Source organism: Lontra canadensis, unplaced genomic scaffold, assembly GCF_010015895.1.
Source record: "Lontra canadensis isolate GAN:19392208 unplaced genomic scaffold, GSC_riverotter_1.0 scaffold35, whole genome shotgun sequence".
Taxonomy (NCBI): Eukaryota; Metazoa; Chordata; class Mammalia; order Carnivora; family Mustelidae; genus Lontra; species Lontra canadensis.
Window position 1 is genome coordinate 6,162,130 of NW_022631029.1, and position 17,759 is coordinate 6,179,888.

The 17,759-nt window shown below is 50.4% G+C and overlaps 1 protein-coding gene across 6 annotated transcripts in view; it reads right to left on the bottom strand.

Moving 5' to 3' along the window:
- The window catches only part of KIF9 (kinesin family member 9), a 48,814-nt gene that overhangs the window by 5,307 nt on the left and 25,748 nt on the right, over nt 1-17,759 (bottom strand). For all 6 annotated transcript variants that reach the window (XM_032867890.1, XM_032867889.1, XM_032867886.1 and 3 more), the window contains 10 exons: nt 14,887-14,955; nt 14,063-14,167; nt 12,220-12,275; nt 11,390-11,480; nt 10,771-10,904; nt 9,214-9,405; nt 7,380-7,594; nt 3,977-4,153; nt 3,573-3,688; nt 3,069-3,173 (listed from right to left, as the gene is read on the bottom strand). In XM_032867890.1, the coding sequence (XP_032723781.1) occupies nt 3,069-3,173; nt 3,573-3,688; nt 3,977-4,153; nt 7,380-7,594; nt 9,214-9,405; nt 10,771-10,904; nt 11,390-11,480; nt 12,220-12,275; nt 14,063-14,167; nt 14,887-14,955 (1,260 nt within the window). The remainder of the gene's footprint in view (nt 1-3,068; nt 3,174-3,572; nt 3,689-3,976; nt 4,154-7,379; nt 7,595-9,213; nt 9,406-10,770; nt 10,905-11,389; nt 11,481-12,219; nt 12,276-14,062; nt 14,168-14,886; nt 14,956-17,759) is intronic.

Consider the following 17,759-nt stretch of genomic DNA (forward strand, 5'->3'; position numbering starts at 1 on the left):
AGAGATCACAAGTAGACAGAGAGGCAGGCAGAGAGAGAGAGAGAGAGCTATGTTTATAGATTTGAAGACTTAATATTGGTAAGATGATACTATTCCCCAAATCAATCTGGAGATTCAACACAACCCCTGTCCCAGCTGGCTTCTCTGCATAAACTGACAAGCTGGTCTGCAAATCTGTATGGAAATAGAACCCAGAATAGTCAAAACAATCTTGAAAAAGAAGAACAAAGATGGAAAATTCATACTTTATAATTTCAAAACTAACTACAAGTCTAAAGTAACCAAGACATTACAGTACTGGCATAAAGACAAACTTCCAGATCAGTGGAATAGAATTGAGAGTCCAAATATTAAACCCTCACATATATGGTTAATTGAATTTCAACAAAGGTAACAAGATCATTCAATGAAGAATCCTTTTTTTCAACAACCGGCACTGGGAAAACTGGATATCTGTCTGCAAAAAACTAAAGCTGGAACCCTGCTTCCTACCATGTGCCCCCTCCACCGAGCCCAGCAGGGGCAGGCCTCTTTGTAGCCAGAGAAGGAAGCCCCTACATGGCGGTCACAGTCAAATGATTTCTGAGGTAGGCTATCTAAGCCCACTTGCCCCTACTCCATTCTTTCCCCAGGCCTCTGGGAGAGTCCCATCTTCCCACAGAGAGATTTTCATGGACAACCCTGAGCAAGCTTTTTGGAGTCAGCCAGTGGGGTCCATGGGAGCAGCCTGGCCGGGGTTGCCTGCCCCAGCCAAGTGATTGGGTTCCAGTAAACCTTTCCAGAGAGACAGGGCTCTGCCCACTGATATGGGCCTCCCTACAGTCACCGGGGTTACTAAGGCTTGATACTCGCAGCCTAACGTTATTTGGCTGCCTGATAAAGCCATCCTCCCTCCTGCTGAAGGACTGGGGCCAGGCAGCTGGCCTGGGCAGATGCCTCTCCACACCGCTGCGAACTGAACAAGGAATGTACACTTAACCCAAGAAGAGCCAACTAGGCTTTCCCTCTGGAGAGACACAGAATAAGCAGTCAGGGGATATGGGACATTGGAGCTGGGAAGTCTTAGAAAATGGAAGCATGACAGGGTAAAGACTGGGGCAAGAAAATGAGAAGTGAAGGGAGTAGAACAGAGGAAGGAATAGACCTCAGGGAGAAGCTAAGTCCAGGTCTGGAGAGAGAAAGGCCTGGAGGCCTGGAGGGCCACTCAAAGTGTGTTCCTGGATGGCAGAACGACTATCATCTGAGCCTAGTTAGAAATGCACAATCTTGGGGTACCTGGGTGCTCAGTAGGTTAAGTGTCCAAATCATGATTTCAGCTTATGTCAGGATCTCAGAGTCCTGGGATCGAGCCCCGTGTTGGGGTCCTGCTCAGCGGGGCATCTGCTTCTCCCCCACTCCCTCTGCCTGCCTCTCCCCCTGCTCATGTGTGCTGTCTCTCTCTCTCTCTCACTCAAATGATAAATAAAATCTTTTAAAAACTCAACAGAATAACTACAAAAAACCAGAGATAAACACAAAAGACAAATGACAAACAGGGAAAAATATTTGCAACTCATATCATGAAGAGACAATCTTCCCAGTATATCAAGACTTCCTATAAGTTAATAAGAATTAAGACCAGAAAACAATAGAAAAATAGGCAAAAACAGGAATAGGCAATTTACAGGAAAAGAAATTAAAATGGCACTGAAGCATAGGAGAAGCCCAACTTCATTCATAGTAACAGAAATGCAAATTAAAGCTCCCCTGCGAGACCTTTTTTCACCTTTCAGATTGGAAAAAAACAAAAAACAGGATGACACATCTTGTGGTGAGGCTGTGGAAGTACAGATGGGTCCGGCTCCAGGCAGGGGATCTGGCACCACCCACTAAAGCACACACATCCTCGTGACCAAGAAATTCACTTCTATAAAAACTGAACTTTCACTTATATTCACTCATATGTGAATGTGCATCTGTACGAGATTATCACACTATCTGTATTGTAAAGCAGTGGAACCGCCCAAATGTTCCTCAGTATGAGGTGGGTTAAGTACCTTTTGATACCTCCTTACAGTGGAGTACTAGTGCACAGCTTTAAGAAGAAAAAAGACCCATGTCATGGGTTGACATGGAATGGTCTTCAGGATACACTATTTAGTGGGAAAGGCAAGATACAGCACAAAATGCCATGGGAACACAAGAAACAAGTGACAGGGGTTCCCTGTCAGAGAGGGTGGGGGACTAGGTGTTTGTATTTATATTTATATTTTGTATTTATACTTTTTAAATGTGCTCTGTTGGGCAAACTCCCCATGCGCACCTGCTACCTGCTGTATAAGACCGGCCTGTGGGGGGCGCCTGGGTGGCTCAGTGGGGTAAGCATCTGCCTTAGGCTGAGGTCATGATCTCAGGGTCTGGGATCCAGCCCCGCATGGGGCTCCCTGCTCATTGGGGAGTCTGCTTCTACCTCTCCCTTTGCCCCTCCCCCAACCCCCATTCATGCTCTCTCTCTCAAATGAATAAATAAAATCTTTTAAAAAAAGAAAAATGAAGACTCTATGTGCACAAAGTTCACACCACAGGGCCTCTGTGTTCTGGCTCCAGACTGAGCCTCAGCAGAGCGAGCCCTGCCACTCCAGCCCCACCTGCTGAGGGAGGAGAGTACAGGCCCAGCCTGTGGCCAACACCCTGTCTAGCTTTGCCTCAGCTGCATGTGGTCCTCTGTCCCCTGCCTCCTGTTTATGGTGGCCCCCACTGGAGAGGTTGTCCCCAACAGGCAGTGGTCTCAGAAGATTCCCAGACCCTGCCCTGGGCTGTGACCCACACATGGTGCCAGCTTAGCTCCCAATAACCATCTGCAGGCCTGGCTATGGTCTGTGGGACCCCTGCTGGATTTACCCAATCTAGGACTCTGGAGTTGGCAAAAGATACCCACTGACTCTGGGTGACTCTGTGTATCCCTCGGCTGCCAGAGTCCTTCTTTGTCTCTCCAAAGTGGGAAGCGTGATCTTGGGTGTCCTAATAATGTGCTCCCTGAAGCCCCACCTTCCTGGAGACATGAGCCCCCCTCCCCCACACCAAGTTACCTTCTGTTCTGTCTTGACTTTGGCATTGTAGAAGGAGATGGAGTCCGGGCCCTCAGGCAGCATCCTCTGCTGCAGCTGGTTGAACTTGTCCTGGTCATCTTCTCCCTAGGAGAGGCTCAGGCTCAGTCCCTTCCGCCTGCCATTGTTAGGATCTACCCTGACAGGGCCTGTGGGGGGCATCAGGGCAGCCACTCGCAGGGTGTGCAAACCCCCACGCAGGGTAGCTCATAACCCCCAGGCCCATATTTTCCAGATACTCTGTAGCTGCCACCTGGCAGGATGAGCTCCCCCAGAAAGGTGGCAGCAGGAAGTGATGTCTTCTGTGTCCTCATCCTCCATAATGGGGGAGAGACCTGGACCTGTTCATTTGCCCAGGCCAGCTGTGGGAGAATCTGGGAGCAGCCTATACACTGCCATCTTTGTGGAGAAAACAGAGTACAAAGGGTACTGCCCCCACACCCTGTGCTCATCCACTGTCCCCACTCCAGCCCCTGTGGCACTCACCAGAGATACGAGCCTGCTGACAGGCACCATGCCCGGCCGGATGCTGCTACCTGGCTTCAGAGACACTTGCATGTCCTCAGGGATGAAGAAGGATTCATTGTACCAGATATCAAATTCTGCAGGGAGGCGGGAAGACAGCACTGTGAGGTGCTCGGGAGGCCCCGGAAGCAGATAAAGCCTGTGTGTGTGCTTGTCATAGGCTCACCCTCTGTTCGCTTCCTGCTCTAGGGTCTCACCCTTTCCTGTCTCCCTCTCCGGCTCTCAGAGTCCTAGGAACACTTCGGAAGCCCTGCCCAGGCCCAGACCCTGTCAGAGAGACGCTCTGACATAGTTTCCAGAACCCAGGCCCGGCCCTCTGCCTCCCGTGACCTCAGGTGGCCAGCCGGCCTTCCCAAATGGCACACCCGTGAGCAGGCGGTGACGACACTGGTCCACCAGCTGCTGGCAGTACTGGATCTCAGCCCTGAGGTCACGCAGGTCCTGATACTCAGCCCGGTACTGCTTCTTGAGGTCTTTGAGCTTCAGGATCAGCAGGAATTCCTCCTCGTCGATGATCATCAGCCCCTTGTTTTCATACTCGCCTGCAGGGACAGAGGAGGTCAGAGAATGAGGTGCTCACCTGGGGTGTGGGGAGGAAGGCGTTCCGGAAAGAAGGAACAAAGTGCTGGCATGAAGACCACAGACTAGAGGAAGGGCTGGCTTGTGGAGTGGGGGTGGGCAAAGCATGAGGAGGCCAGGCTACCAGGATACTTCTCACCAGAAGAGGGAGTTCAGCTCGGAGGGGGCCACACTGGCAACTTTAAGAACAGGACGAGTGGGCAGGGGAGAGGGTAGAGATGGCACATGCTTCACACTTATTTTGATCTTAAACCTCACTGGCCAAAGATAGTTCCGTAATAACCTCAACTGAATGGACATTTACGTTCTTTGTGAGTCACAGACACGAATTGCCACCACAGGCTAGCACCACAAGGCACCTGGGCAAGGTTATTAATAACAGAATGTGTGAATCTGTATCATGTCAAAAGGCTATCAGAGGCTCCAGGAGGAAAGGAGTCCGTTGTGCTGTTTTGTCATCTCATGGTCTCTACATGAGCTTTTAAGGTCTGTCAGATGAGGGTTACTGAGTTAAGACAAAATAATACAGTCTGTGGGGCCACGCACTCAGCCGGACACTGCCCACGGGACCTTGAAATCTCAGCATAGGCATCAGGTCAACCCCATCAGGGCTGTGGGGCTCCCACCCCCAGGAACCCTGGAGAGTGAGTCTTCCGTGTGACTGAGGTATGTGGCCAGGGGAGGGAGCCGGAAGCGTGAGGCAGTCTCCAGGTGTCCTTCCACTGATATTTCCTGGGGAAAAATTCAGTTACATATTCACTGACACCATTTATGGAGAAGCAATTAGGAATCTTGAATTGGTCCCAATTCAAGAAGTCTAGAGTAGGAGGGGATACAGAGTGCCCCCCCCACCAAGGTCCCTCCCCTTCAGTGCAGAGCGGCCTGGTCTGTGTGCTGTGGGCAGTCCCCAGTGTGGTCACTGTAACAGACACAAGTCCTTCACAGAGTAAAGTCTTTACAGTATTCTGTTGACATGGGGAGGGACCGTGACCATGAACACTTCGTGTCCCACAGGGTGGGGGGGCGGGGCGGTTCCTCTGATTATTGCCAAGGAAAAAAACTTCAAAGAGTTGAACCTAAAATGATTTTTCATTTTTCTTTCACAAAACACTAATTAGCATGCCAAATTTGCTGACCTTTCTGGGCCAATAAGTGGCTATCAATCAAAATGAATCAAAAAGCAAATTTTCTTGATCTATTCCCTCAAGATAAAAGTATTTTATTTGGTATTTTAATAACCAATGGAAAAACAACTGATGTTGGTGGGGAAAGAGCAAAAATGTGTTTTTTTGGACGCCTGGGTGGCTCAGTCAGTTAAGCCACTACCTTTAGCTCAGGTCACGATCCCATGGTCCTGGGATCGAGTCCCACATCAGGCTCCCTACTCAGTGGGGAACCTGCTTCTCCCTCTCCTTCTGCTCCCCACTTGTGCTCTCTCTCCCTTAAATAAATAAATAAAATCTTTTTTAAAATGTTTTTATACTGATAGATAAAATTTTAAATATTTTAAGTTTTTATTCATTTGAGTATCTCTACACCCAAAACAGAGCTCGAACTCACGACCCTGAGATCAAGTCACATGCTCTTCCAACTGAGCCAGCCAGGTGCCCCCAAATTTTCACTATTTTAAAATAGTGTTTATTGGGACACCTGGATGGCTCAGTCGGTTAAGCCACTGCCTTCCACTCAGGTCATGATCCCAGGGTCCTAGGATTGAGTCCCACATCAGGCTCCTTGCTCAGTGGGGAGCCTGCTTCTCTCTTTGCCTCTGCCTGCCACTCTGCCTGCTTGTGCTCTCTCTCTCTGACAAATAAATAAATAAATAAAATCTGCTAAAAAATAATAAAAATAAAATAAAAATGTTTATTTAATCTTCATCTCATTCCTTAAAAATATCTGTTTTCAGGTATATTTAGGCATAAATGATATGTCAGCATAGCATGAATATATATTATCTAAGATATGTAAATAAGTAATAAGAAGTTGCAGTCAAAGAAGGTGTGGGCAAAAGGGACAAAGAAGTCATTGGTCCTGTAAGATCTTCACCCTGGAGGTTCTGGCTGGAGCCACCATTGCCAGCCCTCCCCCGTGCCCAGACCCATGGAGGCTTAGCCCTCTGGAGCAGTGTGTCACTGTTGATCTGTAGGGTATAAGCAGAGTGGCCTGAAGTATTTGGAGCTGCCCTCTGAGAAATAAACGAGTAAAGTGCACATCCCACTGTGAGATGATCCGCCTGGCCCGCCAAAATAAAACAGATGACATCTGGAGATGCCCCAACAGCTTGCCATCTGGGCGGCCCGCCTGGAACAGGGCTGTGGCTTAGCCAAGGGAAGCCCGCTAACCTCCGGTGTGCCCCGTCTGGAGAAGGACAATGGGACCAGGACTGTGAACAAGAATGTGGCTTCCGAACCTCTCGCCTCCGAATCGAGATGGTTAATCATTAAAATGCATTCTGGGCCTTGCTCCAGATCTCCCAAGTTAGCCAGTAGTCGGGGTCTGGGAGTTTGTGTTTGAACGGCCCTCCCCGATGAGTCCTCTGCACACTCAAGGTGGGAGGACACCCCAGGGCAGGGTGAGCACGGGTCCCTCATTGGGACAAGGGCACTAGGGTCAGGGTCACCAGGTAAGCACCCTCGCCACACTGAGGTCCCTCCTCTCTGAGCCTAAGGGCCCCCCAGATGCCACCTGCCTTAGGAGATGAGACTGCCAGGCCAGCATGGGTGGTGAGGGATGGGCATGAGGAATGGTCTTAGTGACAATGGCTCCTTAAGCCCTCTCTTTCCCTCCTCAGTTTCATGTCTTCACCAGCACCCTCACGCCAATCAGACCACCCTGGGCAGTGAGACCACACCAGGACCTAGGGCCCTTGTGGGGGTCACCAGCTGCCCATCTCTCTGGGGAAGTGTCTATAGGACCAAAGGCCTGCTTCTCCACTGGGAGCAGCACACACCAGGTAGAAGGCACCAGCACCTAGGTCTGAGATAACAAAATAGCGGGAGATCCACAGGCAAAGGCTGCCTGATAGGGAAGGAGCCTGTGACTCCCCGGGGCTGACTAGACCCACACGATGACCCAGGCGTGAAGACCATGGTCCCCTCCCGTTTCCGTCCTCCGGTGTCCAAGGCTGCCCCATTTAGAGCAGGATGACTCAGCTCCCACCGCCACCCGCCACCTTCCCACCACATTCACCTTGCTTCTCCCGGATTGATTTCTGAAAATTTAGTGCCTCCTTGGTCAGGTCCATCTCCCGCTTGATGGCATTGATGCGCTGCGTGGTCTCACTGGCCCTTTTCCTCCGCTCATTCAAGATGGATTTGTTCTCTTTGAAGATGCGGTTGATCTCACTGCCCCGCTCGTTCTTAAAGTCCTCGAAGGCCACAGGTTTTGGGGGTGGGGTACTGGGCCTGAAGTCAGAAGGGGAGGGGAAGGGGGAGCCAGAGCTACCAGGCACTTTGCCCCTCTTCCTGGGGTGGTTGGTGAGGGTCTTCTGTGGGCAGGCGACTAGAAGTCCCAGGCACCCTGTGCAGGAACCACGCCCCCCCGGGGTCTGTCTCTGACTCCACCCGCTCCCCACCTCCCCACAGCAAGGGCACTTGACCATCGCAGCAAGTGAGGACAACGAGGAAAAGTGTAAAAAACAGAAAACAAAGCAAAAAACCACTCACTACCTATTGGCAACTATGATTTGGTGTATCTCCTTCGGGGATTTCTTTGATACATTATTTAACATTTGACGTCATGCAGCAGATATCATTTTACATCTTATGTTTGTCACAGAGGCATTCCTTCACGCTGTGAGGATGTGAGGTGAAGTGTTGGGGCAGGGGATGTGGACTGTCTGCAGCTTCCTTTGAAATGCATCAGGGGGCGCTGGGGTGGCTCGGGTCCGTTGAATTTGGCCTGGGATTGAGAGCCCCCTGCCCCTCAGGCTCAGAGTCTGATTCTCCCTCTCCCTCTGCCCCTCCCTTCTGCTTGTGTGCTCTCTCTTGTGTGTTCTCTCTCAGATAAATAAATAAAAATCTTAAAAATAAATAAATTTTTTAAAAGTTAAAAAAATGCATTAATAAATAAAATACTAAAAAAGGGGGGGGTGGTGCCTGGGTGGCTCAGTGGGTTAAAGCCTCTGCCTTCGGCTCAGGTCATGATCTCAGGGTCCTGGGATCAAGCCCCACAACGGGCTCTCTGCTCCGCAGGGAGCCTGCTTCTCTTCTTCTCTCTCTGCCTGCCTCTCTGCCTACTTGTGATCTCTGTCTGTCAAATAAATAAAATATTTTTTAAAAAAGTTTAAAAAATGCATTGAAAAAATAAAAGGGATGGAGAGAAAGACGGATGTGTGATGAAGTAAGTAACGTGTTCAATGCAGAACCAAGAGGGTGTCGGCTGTACAGTACTTTCAACTTCTCTGAGTTCTTGGAAATGTTCATCTGCTAAGGAAAGAATTCTTCACGCACATCCTTGTACATCCCAAGGGCAGAGGCAATCATTCACTTAGTACCTTTTCAGTAACATTAGCTAGTGAAGGTGTTTCCAAAACTCGTTTTTGGCTTTTTAAATGAATGATGCCATGAACATCTGTTCGCATAAATTTCTGTCCACAGCTCTAATCATTTCCTCAGGCTCCACTGCTGAACACTCAACTACTGGCTCACCAGGGAGAGGAACCGTGTAGCTAGAGGAAGGGGTCTCATACCTTGAAAAGATGGGGACTTTTAATTAGTTATTTTTAAGTTAGTTATTTTTTTAATATAAATACATTAGTTTTTTTTTTAAATATAAACATAATTCTTTAAATGACTACTCTCTGAAGAGCCTAAAATGATTCCACGTATAACTGTGTATCTTGGAGGGCTCCTAAGGCGGGACTGGTTCGTGTGTGGCTCAGCCATCACATTGCTTCTTTCCGGACTGTGCTCCTGGCCTTTGCCTATTACCCCCTCTTTTACTTCTCATTTATCGGTAGGCACTCTTGACATGACCATACTCGGGTTTTGAGTGGTCTGGTGAACTGGCCTGAGGTGCTTACCTGGGTGGGCGCCACTCCTCCTTTGGGGAGTCTAAGGGAAGGGGCTCAGTGCTGGAGGTCTCCCGGTCCCGCAGGGGCAAGTCTTTGACATCCCCCTCCTTGGACGATGGGGTTGCCTGGGTCTTGGAAATGGAGACCTCCAAATCCTTGCCACTCACAGGGCTGCCGGCACCTTCCTTTCTTCCTGAGGAGCTGGAAGGAGAAGGCAGGGAGGCCCCAGGGCTCAGTCAGAGGCAGTAAGGTATCTCTGGTACTTAGGGGAGTGACATTTCCAAACCCACAGACAGCAAAAGCCCCATCCCATGCAGTCCTAGCTGGATCATAAACCTAGGCTGAAGGGCAAAGGGTATGACCCTAAGCCACGCCAATGGGCATTCTTCTCCCCCTCATCAGAATAAGGAGCCCTCCCTTAGCAGTCCCTGGTAGGAGACACCTGGAGAAACTAGGCAGTCTCCAGGTCTGAAAGTGGCTGGGCCTGTGAGGAGGGCCACAGTCTCCCTGGAGCATCGGGCTGCGGAGGTCTTCATCACACAGCCATCCCGGGAAGGAGAGCCGCCACCCCACATAGGTCTGTCTGGGGACCAAAGATAAAGCAAGACATGTCTGCCCTGCTGCCCTGATCAATCCACAACCCACTCTCCTGCCTCCACGAATGCCCACAGCCACTCCCAGAAAAGTAGCTGCCCTCTCTCTCCAAGTGATGGCACCCAGGGTCTTCCTTCTCCTCAGAGAGGCACATGTGAGCAGGCCTGAGCCGTCAGGAGGAGACCAGGGGCCTGGGCAACCCCTGCTACTCAACTCCTGCCCCACATGGAACAGTTTTCTACAATCAGCTCCGGCCTGTGTCCTCTGACAGACGATAATAATAGCAACACCCATTCGCATGGTGTACTTTCTAGGTACAGGGACTGCCTTCACCTGTTTATCTTCCCAACAACCCTCCTGACTTTGAAGCTACTATTATGATTCCCCAATTTAGGAAGAAGAAAACGGAAGCCCAGAGAGGCTGCCATGCCTCACACAAGGTGACCCCTTCTGTGAGAGAAGCCTCCTAGAGCCTGTGTTCATGTCCACAGCTACCAGCACCTTCCAGGGAGGGCATCTCATTTAGTGAGCCTTGACACTCTTCTCGCCTGGCGCACACAAACCATTCTTGTCTGGAAGGTGAACTGGGGCATTCAGGTGACATGAGTACCAAGGAGCTGGGTCACAGAAGGACTCCGGTTAGGGGTGGTTTCCACATGTAATACCAGGGCAGTACCCAGCGTCTCTCTTCTACTCTATCACTCGTCAGTGGTGTCACCTTGGAAGTGACTTCCCCTCTCCAAGCCTTGGTTTCTACATTAGTAAAATGGAGCCATGACCACCTACCTCCTGGGGTTGCTATGTGTACAAGAGGTAACCAGCTTAGCCTGGACCCCACAGATGTTGCTAGTATTCTCAGCAATACGAGCAACGGGGACCACGCAGTAGCAGAGACACTAGCTTGTGTCCTCTCTTTCACCAGCTGAGGAGGGCCAAGTGGTGAGCAGGTAAAGCAACAGGAAGGTTCCTCACCTGAGCTGTTCTTTGAACATCTTCCTGGACTTGGGTTTCTTCCCAGGTTTGGTAGAGAAAGGCATGACCCCGAGTCCGAAGCTTTGTCCATCAGGCTCACCCACGAGGTGGCCGTCAACGTCCATAAGCCCTGCCTGGATAGAGGCCAGCCACAGGGCCGAGGGTTAGATTAAGGGTTTTGGCCTGTGGGGGACCCAAGTAACTCTTATGCTCAGGTGGGTATATTCACCCCACATGCCAAGATGGCAGGCCCAGGTTGCCAGCTTGAGGCTGTCTCCAACAGCACGGTCTCTGACCACCAATGTCCACATTCCACATCAACTTCACTCAATGGTCTGGTGTCTCAGGCCAACCCTTGTGGATCTTAAGGCCTGTTTCCAACCTAATTCCAGGAATTGGTCTTGTTTATGGTCATGTTTACGGTCATGACTCCAATCCTGGAGACCATTCTGAATTCATACCCGGTTTACTCTTGCATGGGTCATGCTCATCCTGGTGTTCCCTTTATCTGTTGCAACCCCAGATCTGCTCGAATGTAGAACCCCTGCTGCTTCTGGAAAGGTCTGGGGATGGAAAAAATCTGACATGAACACTGTCAACAGGAAGCAACCGCACATACCTTCTGGACTGCAGAGATGGCAGCAAAGTCATTCTTGTCTATAAGGGTATACTTCCTGCGCAAAGTGGACTCCACTTCCTGCTCCTGTTGGCTTGAGAGAGAGGAGAGAACACCTTGCGCCTTGGAGCTAGGCTCAACCTTCCAGATTGAGAACCAAGTATGAGAACTAGAAGTCATTCGAGTGTGGCCCCTTGTGATGGAGCCACACTCTCATCATGAACCAGACAAAACAAGCCCATTCCACACCCCGATTCTTCAGAGCACATACCACCTGTTCACCCCTCAAATTGGCAGTGGCCACCCTTGTATGCCAGGGACTTCTGCTCCAAGAAAACTTTAACAAGGACTGTAAGCCTGCCTCAGGACCATGGTTTCCCACCTAGGTTCTATCTTTAAAAGGCCCCAGGGAATCATGTCACCATGCCTGTGCTACCACCCAGCACAAGCTGCTCACTGTACAGGTATGTCTGTACCCCAATACATCACAAATGCCTCCTGAGATGGGGGTGGGGCATAGGGTGTATTCACGATGCCCTGCTCTGGCCACACTCAGGGCTGGCACTCCAGAAGGACCTCCCGTCTAATTCATGAACTCATGAACTTCTTCTCTGAGTTGTCCTTGAACAGACAGCTCTCCTCCCGGCTTCCCCCAGGGGAAGGGGAGGGTTGGAGGTTCTGAGAGCTCAGGGGCCTGGGCACACCCCAAGGACTCTGAGCTGGCTTCTCATCCATGAGAGACAAGGCTGTGTGCTGAGAGCCGCACCCTGGCCACAGGAAATGAAAACGGCAGCCTGATGTAGGAGTCCGATGGGCAGGTGAGGGTCCCTTACCTCAGCACCACCCGGAACTGGTTGAACACCTCCTGGATCTGTCTGAGGTTGATGATCTGGAGGCAAGACAGCAAGGCAGAGGTTGGGCCTCAGGCCGCACAGGGCTGAGGGTGTGTCTACACTCAGAAGAGAAACCAGGACTCCTTGGCTAACCCTTTAATCATGTATGGCTTGAGAATGGAACATCAGGAACCTCCTCAAGAACAGAGAAACAGGGGTGCCTGGGTGGCTCAGCTGTTGGTGATCTGCCTTTAGCTCAGGTCATGATTTCCAGGTCCTGGGATCAAGTCCCTGCGTTGGGCTCCCAGCTCAGCGGGGAGTCTGCGTCTCCCTCTTCCTCTGTCTCTCCCCTGCTTGTGTGTACTCTCTCTCTCTCAAATGAATGAATAAAATCTTAAAAAAAAAAATGGGCAGAGAAACACAACTGATTCATAGTTTTCAAACTAAGTAAATACTGAGGCTATAAAAATGACCTTCGTGGAGAGCCTGGGTGGTGTAGACAGTTAAGCAGCTGACTCTTGATTTCTGCTCAGGTTGTGATCTCAGGGTCATGAGTTACAGCCCTGCACTGGGCTTCATGCTCAGCAGGGAGTCTGCTTGAGATTCTCTCTCTCTCTCCCTCTGCCCCTTCCCCTGCCATGCTTGCGTGCTCATGCTCTCTCAGATAAATGAGTCTTTAAAAATTACCTTTTCTAGGGCGCCTGGGTGGCTCAGTGGGTTAAGCCGCTGCCTTCGGCTCAGGTCATGATCTCAGGGTCCTGGGATCGAGTCCCGCATCGGGCTCTCTGCTCAGCAGGGAGCCTGCTTCTCTCTCTCTCTCTCTCTCTCTCTCTCTCTCTCTGCCTGCCTCTCTGTCTACTTGTGATATCTCTCTGTCGAATAAATAAATAAAATCTTTAAAAAAAAAAAATTACCTTTTCTAAGTGAAGGTCTCTATAAAATTGACTCTAGTTCTTGAAAATACTAAGAAAATTTTTAATAAAATTTACTGTCTTCAGCTCCCTCCTGTTTCTACAAGGTTCTATCATGAACTTTCTGTGTAGCATACACATCTGTGGCTCGAGGAAGGCCACTGGCTTCCCTCTTGGCCCTACAGACCACAAGTATTACCCTTGACAGAGGGTCATTCTGGGACTAACCCTGCTCCAAGGCCAGAAGAGCCCACCCCTCAGTTGTCCCAGGCCTGTCAGAGCTGCCACAGTAAGAACACCAGGGTGGCAGGGACGGGGCGGGGGCTGCCATGTAGCTCCCCGGTGAGGGGTTTCCTGGCCTGCACTGTCAAAATAGAATGCATCCTTCCCCCTGAGGACCCTTCCCTGTGTGGCTGCTGTCTCTTCCTCCTTAGCTTACTCCAACACAGGCCCTGCATGTCTGCCCTGTCAGCCCACATGACCGCCACCCTTGAATGGCCTCACTCTACCTGGCACAGCTGAGCTCCTGAGTTAATTCCACTTTGATTTCCCTTTCACTCTACAGGTGTGGCCACCCAAGTATACAAGGTCGAGCATTTTGCTGAAGTCACGCAGCAAGGAGACATTGGAGCTGGGACGTGATCCAGGGCAGCCTGGCTCCAGGGACCACCCTGTGCCCATGGTGATGGACCACCCCCTGTGTGGTCAAGGCTATTCAAGGATGCTGGCCACTCTGAGGGGCACACCCATCCTTGTAACCCTAAACATGGATGCTGAGGCCTCAGTAGGCTGTAGGGCCCAAGTCCAGGGGTCCAGCACCACCCACCCCATACCCACTGCACCCATTTGGTGTGAGGTTCCAAGGCCGGCCCAGCACAAGTCGGGGGATGCCCAGGTTAGGGAGGGCATGGTCCCGAGGAGAGGCTCCTTACGTCAATCTCGTCCAGCGTCCCCTCCAGGTACCTCCGCACCTGGGAGTTGATCTCAGCAATCTGGATTTCATCCATGGGATCGTAGTTCACAAGGGTGCGGTTGGCCTTGAAGGAGGAGGAAGAACATGTCAACAAGCTCCAAACACCTGAGCCCAACAGGGGCAGCAGGGGTCATTCTGACAACCAAGGTGGGGAGGTTGAACACAGGCTCTGGCCAACTAAGCCACCTCCATTCCCTAGACCACTGGGTTCTGGCCAGGTGCTGGGGTCAGAGGGACAACTAGGTCTTGAGAGCCGCCTGACATGGGCTTGCCATTCCAAGCAAGGGGGCTGAGACTCAGCAGACTCTGTCCCCTGAGGGCTATGGGTGGGGGGTGGCTGCCTCTGCCTTGAGACCCTCCCTGGACCATGAGTAGGCCCAGGCAAGCCATCAGAGGTCTCCAGTTCCCACCCTCTGCCCTCAGGGCACTCTGCTGCTGCCCCTCCCCCACTGCCCAATCTGTTCCACCTTCCTGACCTAGACCCCCATGCTGTCTGCCCCTGCCCTACGGGCCTGCCACCTGCCCCTCATTTTCCTGTCAACTGTCTGCCTCTGCTCCCTGGTATCTGACATCCTTGCCCACATCCTCCTGGTCTTCTAGTATCCCTAGCTTCCAGGCATCCCTGTTCCCCAGCCCCCTTCCCCACGTCTCCCTACCTACTTGGCTTGCCTACCCATCTGGCCCCTGTCCACCCGGTCCCTCTGCCCACCTGTTACCCTGACCTCACCCCCTCTAGCAGTTCAGCCAACCCCTCACCCCAGACCCCTGCCGCTAGCCCCTTACCAGGCTGTCATGGATGGCCAGCTCCTGCTTGAGCAGCGCCAGCTCCTTCTCCAGGTTCTTCACCATTCGCTGCCAGGAAACATAGTTAGGGGTGGGGCAGGGAGGACGGTCAGAGAGATCACCCTGCCTCTCCCACAACAAGCCCACAATTCCCCAATCTATGCCTGGACATCCAGACCCCTCCTGGAAACCCATGGGGTGTGATGTCAGCATCTGGACAGCTTCCTCCCAGCCAGTCACTTTTCCCCAACTGGGGTGAGTTTAGGGTCTCTGGGGGCCTCAGCAGTCCCCTGGCCTCTGCTCTTAGAGACAGACCACAGTGAGCACAGGCACCCACAGGGCAACCGCATACCCCAACTCCCAGGAGCTTCAGATTTCTGGTCTACCAGGGTGGTGTCCCTCTCAGTGCAGCCCACTGCCTCCAGATGCTCTCCAAGCACAGTCGTACCTTCTACCCTCATCCTTCCTGACCATTGCACAGACATATCGCCGTTCCCTGCTGATAATCAGGTACGTCACCTCTAATATTTTTGCTGCTTCAAACAACACTGCACAACATTTTTGTCCTTAGAACTTTGGGTCTTTCTAGGTTTCTGTTGGGTAATGTCAGCCCTTTGTGATCTGCCCCCATTACTTCTTCCCTGCTGTTCCCCCCAAACTCATTCCAGCCCTACCAAATTATTTGGTACACTCCTGCCTCTGCCCTACCTGTCCCCTCTGCCCGGGACACTCTTCCCCCAAGTACTGCCCTGGCTCACCCCCACACCTCCTTCAAGTCTTTGTTCAAGAGCTTCTAAATTAAGCACACTTCAATCACCCCGCAGAAAACTGCCATGCCCTCCCCACGCCCACACCACTCTTTTTTGAAAATCTTGCTCTAATTTTTTTCATAGCACCTATCACCAACATACCCCAGAGCAATGCCGTTTCACAGAACTTTCTGTAATGATGGAAATGGTCTTTATCTGTGCCATGAGCTACATGTAGCTATGGAACACTTGAAATGTCACTAGTGTGACCCAGAAAGTGAACTTTTATTTTAACTAATTTAAATAGCCCCAAGCAAGCAGAGCTAATGTACTGAGCGGTGGAACTCTAGAACTTATCTATTTCTTTCTTTTTTTTCCCTCCTAACATTTAAAAAAATTGTTCAAGAGAAACTGTAGGCAGGCATACTTCATTTCATTGCACTTTGCTTTATTGAACTTCCCAGACACTGCACTTTTTACAGATTGAAGATTTGTAGCAACCCTGTGTCAGGCAACTCTGTTTCGTACCATTTTTCCAATAGCATTTGCTCACCTCATGTCTCTGCATCACATTTTGGTGATTTTCACAATATTTCAAACCTTTTCATTATTCTTGTATTTATTATGTGACCTGTGATCAGTGATTACAACTTGCTGAAAGCTCAGATGATGGTTAGCATTTATTAGCAATAAAATATTTTTTAACAGTTATTTACTTATTATTATTTTTCGTAGGCTCCCCAACCAGCATGGAGCCCAACATGGGGCTTGAACTCACAACCCTGAGGTCAAGGCTGGAGCTAAGATCAAGAGTTGGATGCTGGGTGGCTGGGTGGTTAAGGCCTCTGCCTTCAGCTCAGGTCATGATCCCAGGTTCCTGGGATCAAGCCCTGCATTGGTCTCTCTGCTCAGTGGAGAGCCTGCTTCCCCCCTCTCTCTGCCTGCCTCTCTGCCTACTTATGATCTCTGTCTGTCAAATAAATAAATAAGATCTAAAAAAAAAATAAAATCTTTAAAAAAAAAGAGTTGGATGCTCAACCAACTGAGTCAGCCAAGAACCCCACTAAAAAACCATTTTTTAAATTAAGGTATATACTTTTTTTTTTTAGACACGAAGCTATTGCACATTTAGCAGACTGCAGTATGGTGTAAACATGACTTTTATAGGCACTGGGAAACCAAAAAATTCATTTGACTCACTTTATTGTAATAGAAGGTATATTATAGTGGTCTGGAGGTATGAATATTTATGAATATTTAAGGTGTACAACAGCATACAAATATATATAGTAAAATGATTGCTACAGTCAAGTTAATTAACATATCTATCTCCTCACCTAGCGACCGTTTCTCTGTGTGTGCTAAGAGCCTCTGAGATCTACTCTCTTAGCAAATTTCCAGTATACAATACTATTAACTATGGTCACCATGTTGTACATCAGGTCCCAGAACTTACCCATTGCATAAATGAGAATTTGTGCCCTTTGACCATCATCTCTCCTTTCCTCGGCCTCTGACCCTACTCTTGGTAACCACCACTCTACTCCCTGCTTCTATTAATTTGACCTTTTAGGTTTCACATATAGTGAGATCATGCATTATTTTTCTTACTGTATCTGGTTTATTTCACTTAGCATAATGTCCTCCAGGGCTTGATAGATGAGAGGCACAGGGATTTTACGCCGAGAACCGTCTCTGTGAACAGGGCTTCCTTCAGTTGTCGAAAAATGGCCACTGGAGGGAGCCCCTGACAACTAGATCCTGGGACTGGTGACCAAAGTTGTGACCAGTCTGCAGCTAGGGGTGACAGAACCCTGGCATCCTGGTGGCTCTGTGGCAGTTCAGGGCACAAAGCCTGGGACTCAAAGCGCATGACCAGGGTCCAAATCTGGCTCTGCCCCTCTGGGAAGCCCCAAGATGGTCTCTTTCAGTAGACTTCCTATGAGGTCAACAGGAGATGCTTGGTGGCCAGCCCGTCCTCTCAGCTGAGGGATCTCTGCTCTGGAAAAGACGTCATGCCCCAGCTAGAGAAAGTCTGGTTGCAACACTGAGGGCCTCCAGTGGGATGACTGTCCAATGTGGCAGGGGGAGCCAAGCTTAGATCTCTGGGCCAGTCAGGTGATG